The sequence below is a fragment of the Myotis nattereri genome, assembly GCF_964212035.1.
Source record: "Myotis nattereri genome assembly, chromosome: 14".
Taxonomy (NCBI): domain Eukaryota; kingdom Metazoa; phylum Chordata; class Mammalia; order Chiroptera; family Vespertilionidae; genus Myotis; species Myotis nattereri.
Window position 1 is genome coordinate 55,889,428 of NC_138089.1, and position 9,282 is coordinate 55,898,709.

At 40.8% G+C, this 9,282-nt stretch overlaps 1 protein-coding gene across 1 annotated transcript in view; it reads right to left on the minus strand.

The window, feature by feature from the left end:
• ULK4 (unc-51 like kinase 4) overlaps positions 1–7,731 on the minus strand; it is a 246,189-nt gene extending 238,458 nt beyond the window's left edge. Inside the window, exons 1-3 of the mRNA XM_081105862.1 lie at positions 7,538–7,731; positions 6,193–6,292; positions 3,812–3,951 (exon numbers count right to left, since the gene is read on the minus strand). Coding sequence (XP_080961988.1) covers positions 3,812–3,951; positions 6,193–6,292; positions 7,538–7,675 — 378 coding nt within the window. The 5' untranslated portion in view covers positions 7,676–7,731. The remainder of the gene's footprint in view (positions 1–3,811; positions 3,952–6,192; positions 6,293–7,537) is intronic.
• Between the last annotated feature and the right edge of the window lie 1,551 nt (positions 7,732–9,282).

A 9,282-nucleotide genomic window follows, 5' to 3' on the forward strand; every position in this document is an offset into this window, starting at 1 on the left:
TTCCCTCAGCACCTCGTCATCTCACTAAAGCACTTTGAAGCATTTCTTGCTTCACCACAACTTAGAAAATTAAATGCTTACATTTTTTTTTTTTAAAAAAAAGAAGCTGCCCCAATTGGTCTGGCTCAGTGGATAGAGCGTCGGCCTGCGGACTGAAGGGTCCCGGGTTCGATTCTGGTCAGGGGCATGTGCCTTGGTTGCGGGCACATCCCCAGTGGGGGTGTGCAGGAGGCAGCTGATTGATGTTTCTCTCTCATCAATGTTTCTAACTCTCTATCCCTCTCCCTTCCCCTCTGTAAAAAATCAATAAAATATATTTAAAAATAAAATAAAATAAAATAAATTAAAAAAAGAAGCTAAAGAGCCCTAGCCGGTTTGGCTCAATGGATAGAGCATCAGACTGCAGACTGAAGGATCCCAGGTTAGATTCCAGTCAAGGGCACATGCCCGGGTTGCGGGCTCAATCCCCAGTAGGGGGCGGGCAAGAGGCAGCCAATCAATGATTCTGTCATCATTGATGTTTCTCTCTCTCCCTCCTCCCTCTTCCTTCCTCTGAAATCAATAAAAATATATTAGAAAAAATAATTTTAAAAGCAGCTACAGAAATCCAACATTTTAATAATAATGGAATCAAATATTAAACTGTTCGCTCTCAGATGTATATAATGAACACATCACATAACCACAGAGGGAAACCTCGGGCTCTTAAGAACAGTGTATATGGAGCAACCTGACACTGAGGGAGGACCTGAAAGCACACCTGTCAGGTGTTGTTCATATAATGTATGGCTAAGACTAAGGCTCTGAAGTTAGAGACCTGAAACTCTCACAGGCAATGTGACTTGGAGAATCTACTTAACCTTCCTAAATCTCACTCTCTTCCCCTATAAAATGAACAAAGCACACTTAACTCTGCAGACTGTGGTAAGGAACAGCTGAGGTTACGCGTGCAGAGGGCTTTGAAGAGTGATTGGCATGTGCTAAGTGCTCACGTCTCTAATGTAAGTTGTGACCAGAAGTTATCCGTGGAGTTTGAAACCGTGCCAGGAACCAGTGTCCTGTTACTTTTAATTTTTTCTCCAGAGCCATTAAAAATATTTATGGGAAGTTGCAATGAGTCAGCTGGCTTTTTGTTTTTAAAAGCAATTTAAAGTTTGCCCTTAACTTCTAATCAGAAATACTAGGGATGTCTGTTACAAGTCCCCAGTGACTTTAAACGAGTTTGAGCACCAGAAGCCCCGGGAAGATCTGTTAAGAAGAACTACTAGTCCCTACTCCCAGAGTTTCTGATTCCACAGGTCTCAGATGGGTCCAAGAACCCCCATTTCCAATGAGTCCCAGATAACACTAATGCTGCTGGTCCAGGGAACACACTTTGAGAACCACTGAGAGGGGTCAGCAATTTTTTTTAAGTTAGTAAATCTTTCAGGCTTTGCAAGCCATAAGGTCTTTGTCCTGATTACTCAACTCTGTAGCCACCAACAATATAGAACGAAAGGGTGTGGCTATGTTCCAATAAAACCTCGCTTACAGGAACGGGCATCCTGCCCGGACTCTGCCAACCCCAGATCGGGAATGAAAGTTGCATTACAAGTCAGCCCGAATGTCCCATTACTCGTATAAACAGCTGACACGAGACCTCATTAAACACCTCCCACACGGGGGTTGGCACGCCTCAGCCCCTCGGTCAAATCCCAGCCAGCACCTGTTTCTGCACAGGCACGAGCTAAGAGTGGTTTTATATTTCTAAATGGTTGAAAAAACTGCAATAAGATAATATTTTTTGACGTGAGAATTATATAAAATGTCAATGTCCATGAATAAAGTTTTATTGAAACAAGCCACACCTGTGCATTTATATACTGCCTATGGCTGCTTTCAGGCCTGTAACCACAATTAAATGGCTGCAGACTTCAGGCAAGTATATGAATATTTCAAACAAGGATTTTTATCTGTTACGAGGAGTTTTATGGATTTTTTTAAGGTTTAATTATGTTCTCATACAGACGGCTTCTAATAATGTTTAACAAGGAAACATTCAATTTTCCATTGTGTACACATTAACAAAGGGACAGCCGAAACCGGTTTGGCTCAGTGGATAGAGCGTCGGCCTGCGGACTGAAAGGTCCCAGGTTCGATTCCGGTCAAGGGCATGTACCTGGGTTGCGGGCACATCCCCAGTAGGAGATGTGCAGGAGGCAGCTGATCGATGTTTCTCTCCCATCGATGTTTCTAACTCTCTATCTCTCTCCCTTCCTCTCTGTAAAAAATCAATAAAATATATTTTAAAAAAAACAAACAAAAAAAAAACAAAGGGACAGTAGCAACTCAGAGCCATAATCAGTACAATCCCTAAGAGTATGTACTTGTAAAGATAACTGATGCCTGATTGAGGGCACACCGTGCACCAAAAAGTGTCCCAGAAGCCTCTCCTAAATACAACATGTAAGCCTTACACTCGCCCTGAAATTCCCATTTTCATATTAGAGACAAGAAACTAAGGGAGAGAGGGAGAGAGAGAGAGAGAGAGAGAGAGAGAGAGAGAGGGGCAGGAATTTGTCCAGGGAACAAGGCTCCTAAATGTTAGTGTCAACTGTGACCAGGAAACTCAGCAGGTTTCATGACAACTACACTGAAGCACATTTAGTTATGGATGATTAGCTTAGCCCAAAAAGAAAATATATGATCCATAATAGCCAAATATTCCATTAGCAAACTAAAGTAATGGCTCATAATTGTGTACTATAAGAATTAAGAATTATTTCATAGAGCTATGGACCTCACCATTCACAATACAGGTCAGCAGCAATAATAATTACTCACAGAGCTCTGAAAGGAGGGGAAGCTCTGCATTCTACAAGGACTTCAATAGGTAACTAACTAGGTAGCTAAAATACAGTTTCCTTTTATTAGAAAACTAGTGGCCTGGTGCACAAATTCATGCACATTGAAAGGAAATTAACTGGTAGGAATATTTTAATATTGCTATTTGCCCTTTCTCCATAATAGAAGTGTCAACCAAATTCACGATCAACAATGACAGATGGAAACATACATGTGTGATTGGCACCAGTGAGTGCTTTATATGTATCACACATGCATGAGTCAACTTACCCTTTTATGGCTATAGAATAAATTTACTTAATTAGACCTGCTTTCTGATTTAGCTAAACTTTTTCCAGCCCAGTGAAGCACCCCAAGTTCTCTTTCGGGTAATTGTCAGCAACACAGCAGTAAATATCAACACGAAGCAGATTATTATTGTAGATCACACAGGGAGAACAAAGGGTAAAATATTTAACTGCAGCAGTGTTTGACTATATTCTGTGCAGTGAAAACACCTGAAGTCATTTTTAAGGTCCACCATTTCCTACTTCTTTTCAGTCGGGTCAAGTTTCTAAGCTTTCTAAATCTCCGTTTTCTGGCTAATGAAAAGAAAATAGGGTTCTACCGAGTCTCCTATCTACCTACTCCAGGACTGCTGTGAGGATCAAATGAGATGAGGCATGGGAAAACACTTCACAGACATTTGGTTAAAGTGTAAAATGTTCCCACCTGGCTATAAAGCAAGTCGTGTTCATGGGCTGAAGAAACCAAGGAGGCTAGTCACTAGGTAGAGGAAGCAGGGCATTGCTAAGTGACATCATTACCCAGATGGACACTTAGCATATTAGCCTTTTATATATAGATGTCAACGCAAAATTTTAAGGTGTTCTATACCTAAAATTATATCTAAAAATAAACATACCATTGAGAAAGCACCGTTAACTAAGGCACAAGCGATTAGGAAATCAAAATATTCATGAATTACCTTCCCAGGAGAAAGGTCACAAAAGAGAATGCCAAGTTGATGAAGATGATGCAATCCAGTAATCAGGTCAATCCCAAAGCTTCTCACAACATCTTCCGGGAGGTTTTCATCTTGAGCAATGACCATTTCTAAGGAACCACCTGCAAGTCGATTAAAATCACCCATTTTAGCCCCCCAGCATTACACGGTGCCTCCAGTGGGTTCCATGGTGGGAGACACTGAGCATGAAAAACATGGTCACATCAGGACCCCTGGACAGCCTCGCAGGGGAAGCACCCCTGTGAGGGAGCACCATGGACAAGCGCCCTATCAGACTATCAGAAACCTGTGCCTGCTGCAGGCCAGCTCAGGGGACCGGCTGCTCAGTCTGCACGCTGGTCAGTAAGGAGGTGGGTGGGATGCAGGGAGTGACAATCACCTGGTGCTGTGATGTCTCACTCCGGCTCCCTCGGGAAATGAATGGCTGCAAAGATTTGTGGGAAACACTAATGCAAACTGCATTTACATCACATTAAGCAAAGCATAGTCACATTTGCTTCTGTACAAAGTTCGGTCGCATTCTGCAAAGTACTGCTTAGCAAAAAAGATGGTGCCTTTCCTTAACCGTCAGCAAATCAAACCCTGACGAATTAAATAATGGGCCTAAGGCAGTCACGTGGGGAATTCTATTTCTATGCCCTTCGGAGGTCCCGGTCACATTTCTATCATCTCAGTGCCAGAAACAAACATGGGGTTTTTTTGTTTGTTTCTTTTTTTTTATGGTCAAGATTAAAGCAAAAGCCAAATTCAGAGACAGTGAAGTCTCAGCTGGCATCTCGAAGTTCAATCAGAATTACCGTGACAAAGCCAGCAGGTGTTTTGGGTTTTGTTTATTTTGTCTTGGTGGGTAAGGAACCGCGGCAAACACAGGCATAAATTAAAGTTGGGTTATTACACTGGTCATGGGGCAGAAACAGCAGCTGAAGCAAAAAAAGTAACTCGGAGGAAGTCCCCTGCTCACCTCACCCGTGGGCACGTCTGTGGAAGTAATTTAGAGCACAGTGCCCTCCTGATTCAGAAAATGAAATGACAAAATTATTCTATGATTCAGTTTTATAAATTCCAAGTGCCAACAGGTAAGACTCATAAAGCTAGACATAACTACAGTGAGCCTTAATATTTAATGATTCTCTATTTTCCTCGGCGTATAAACAGGAGTACACTAACCATGGTACTTGTTACGTTTTTTTCCCTGAAGACACTGGCACTAAAAGCCCAGATAATATCTACCGAGGTAGTCACCCTTCTCCTTGTACATCAGTGATGGGGAACCTTTTGAGCTCGGCGTGTCAGCATTTTGAAAAACCCTAACTTAACTCTGGTGCCGTGTCACATATAGAAATTTTTTGATATTTGCAACCATAGTAAAACAAAGACTTATATTTTTGATATTTATTTTATATATTTAAATGCCATTTAACAAAGAAAAATCAACCAAAAAAATGAGTTCGTGTGTCACCTCTGACACGCGTGTCATAGGTTCGCCATCACTGTCCTAGAGAGCTGTATCAAACAAGAACTAACATGTGATCTCTGATTACACTTACGTGATGGTAGCTGTTGATTCATCCTTGTACTTTTCCACATTGCTTAAGTTTTTTTTTTTGTTTTTTTTTTTGCTTAAAGTATTACAAAGGGTATTACATATGTGTCCATTTTATCCCCCCGCCCTAGATAGTCCCCAAGCCTCCCCTATCCCCCAGTGTCTTATGTCCATTTGTTATGCTTATATGCATGCATACAAGTCCTCTAGTTGATCTCTTACCCCCCTACCTCCTGCCCCCCAACCCTCCCCTGCCTTCCCGCTGCAGTTTGACAATCTGTTTGAGGCAGCTCTGCCTCTGTATCCACCACCGTTCAAAAGTTTATAATGGTCTCTATTATCCATGAATGAGTGAGATCATGTGGTATTTTTCCTTCATTGACTGGCTTATTTCACTTACACATTGCTTAAGTTTTTATAAAGAGCAGGTATTTGGTTCATTAAAAAAAAAAATTTATAAACTAATAAGCTAATTAATAGCTAATTGACCTAAAATACTTTGTTTCTATTGAATGGAAAAAGTTATTTGATAAATTAATTACTACTCAAAAATATTTCTAAGTTTTCACATAAGTGATTTGGTAATATTTTATACCAAAGTAAAGTTAACCCCAAAGTGAATATTATATAAATCTTCCTCTTATCAAATATCTTAGCCCTTCCCCTTCCCTAATATCCACTGAACAACAGATTTTCAAGTTAACATAGTCAACAGTATCAACATGCACCTGTAAAAGAAGAAAGGAAAATAACAAAACCTATATCTGACTTTTTTTTAAAACCACATACCGTGGCTTACCTGTGCAGAGTTCCACTACCAGCCAGAGATGATTGCTGGTTTCATACCATTCGTGAAGGGTTACGATATTCTGGTGTTTTATTTCTTGGGTGAGACGGACCTATAAAAACACACAACATACACACTTTTTAAGAAAAGTTCTTAAAACCCTTGCATCTATTAAAAAATACCTAAATAGCCCAGCCAGGTGTGGCTGAGCGTCGACCCAGGAACCAAGAGGTCACCGGTTCAATTCCCTTTCAGGGCATATGCCTGGGTTGCAGACTCAACCCCCAGTACAAAACGTGCAGGAGGCAGCCAATCAATGATTCTCTCTCATCATTGATGTTTCTCTCTCTCTCTCTCCCCTCACTTCCTCTATGAAATTGATAAAAATATATTCTAAAAAAATAAAAAACACCTAAATATACAATCAGGAAATGGATAAGAAAATAATAGAATTCATTGGGTGGAATTCTTTATGGACATCAAAATGAGGGTTATGAAGGCTGGTCACATGGAAACATACAATCTTAAAAATGATTTTTTTCAAAACTTGTGTAATATAGTTTTGTGTGTTCTGGGTAAATATAATATTGCAAAAGAAATATTATTCATAGGAAAATGGCCAAAAGGTATACATCAAAAAAGCTATTGTAGCCCTGGCTGGTGTTGTTAAGTGGTTAGAGGGGCGATCCATGCAACAAAGGGTCTCAGGTTCAACCCCCGGTCAAGGGCGTGTACCTGGCTCACAGGTTTGATCCCCAACCCCAGCTGGGGCACACACGAGAGGCAACCAATTGATGTGTCTCTCTCACATTGATATCTCTCTCCATCTACCTCTCCTCCCTTTCTCCCCTCCACTCTCTCTAAAAATCAACTGAATAAACATTGAGTGGAGGAGGAACAAAAGCGAAAAAAAAGGTTAAGATGGTAAATGTTGTGTTATGTGTATTTTACCACAATAAACAAAAAAGTTGAGGGGGGAAAAAAGTCAGGTTTGGTCCAAGGAGCCTGGGCTGTACAGTGGCACAGCTAATTCAAACCCAAGTCACCCTCGCCCAAAGTCCTTTCTTTGAAAAGCTTCATAATCACATACTAAATTTACAAGTAAATGAACTAATACAGACCATATTTTCCCCGGCTCTCACCAAAACAAATGAAACTCTTACGCTGTTAATGACGTGGGCGTGTTTATCAGTCATGAGTCAGGCCTGGCGGCACTAAACAGGCACAGAGAGGTCGCCCAGTCGATTGGAATCGTGGCACCTGCTATAGTGAGTCCCATGGATTCTGCTTACATACTACTGATTCTACCACACCAGAGCTGTCTTTTGCCGGAGGGAAGGAAACATACTTGACTTACCCAGTTCGTTATTTCAGGCCTTTTGCACTTATCTGTGCAAAAAACAGCTACAAAATTGATTGTTCCCTTCCGTCGCCCTTTATAGACAATGGTCCTGCTTCCTCTGCCGATCTCCTCGTATAGAACGAAGTTTTGCATCTCCGGGCCAACTTTTCACATTTGATAGAAGGACAGCCTAATAGCATCTCTAGCTCCTAAAATGTAAACAAAAATGACACACATAAATGCAAGCTGGTCATATGATTAATTAGTCCAGGGTATTTAATATGTAAATAAATCTAATAATTCTATAAATTCGTAAGATTCACTGGTATGCAACCCCTACAAGTAAGTGTTGAATACCAGTGTCTTTCTTTTTGTAGGATGAAAAAAGACATGGGAAAAATAAATAAAAGAGACAATTCACAAACCAATATTCAACTTCCTAAAGATCTTAACAAAAACAATGAAAATGACAGCTGTCTCCAAAACAACACAAATCATGAGGTGAATGCGATTTCAGGCAGTGCATCTTGATACCTTTGCTACAATGGAAAGCATATCTGTAGAGACAAATGAAACAATGTACGCAAAAATACTTCATAAACAAATATGGAAAGGACAGCATTTCCATCTACTCCACAGATACTGTACAAATCAGTATTATTCCAAGCCAGAGCTCAGCAAACTACTGGTTCCTGGGCCAATTCAGCCTGTTGCCTGTTTTTGTACATAAAGTTTAATTGGAGCACAGCTATGCCCAATTCATTAATATATTGTTTAAGGCCACTTTCACGCTACAGTGTCAGAGTTGAGTAGCTGTGGCAGAGACCACATGGCCTGCTCACACACTCAACTGTTTACTATCTGGCCCTTTACAGGAAGTTTGCTAAGTCAAGATTTTTATATATATGTTTTAATATTTTCATTGATTTCAGAGAGGAATGGAAAGAGACAAAAAAACATCAATGATGAGAGCGTCATCAATCAGCTGCCTCCTACAAGCCCCACCTGGTTCATAGGTCGACGCTCAACCGCTGAGCCACACCAGCTGGGTGATTAAATTAAACTGTTAAAATGAAGAAGATATTGAACCAGATATAAAGAGACCCTACTTAAATGTTTACAAATTGGCTACATTAGGATACATCCAGATAAAGAAGCTTAAGTGTTTATGCAAAATGAATAACTGATTCCTCGGACTCAAGGTGATTCTTCTAAGTTATCTTCCAAGTTTGAAATTCCATGAATTTAAGATTCTTTTTGACTCCGTCTAAGGGCATGCCTCACAACAGACTTCCCACTATGAATTTTCAAAATTTTATTACCTCGTAAGCTGTAAAATAACACACAAATACAGAAAATCCCACAAAACAGAGTTTACTGAATTATTGTAAGAGGTACACCGCTGTCATCACCACCCGGGTCAGGAACGGCACTTGGTGGCCACCCCAGAAATCCCTCCATGAGCCTACGGTAATCACAGCTCCTCCTGCTCCCCAAAAGTAACGGCTCTCCTTACTCTCACAGTTATCACTTCCTCGGGTTTCTTCACAGTTTTCCCACCCACGTGTGGAATCCCAGACAGTTTAGCCTTGCACGTTTTCTAAAAGCGTGGTGCATCTTTTCTCTCTCTTTTCATCTACAAGTTCACCTAGCTATCATCCGAAAAGCCAGAAGTCAGAGCAAATCACACCTACAGGCAAAGGAGGCATTTACGAGCCAGGGGGACGCAGGTCAAGGCCGGGATCCTCCCCTCCATCATC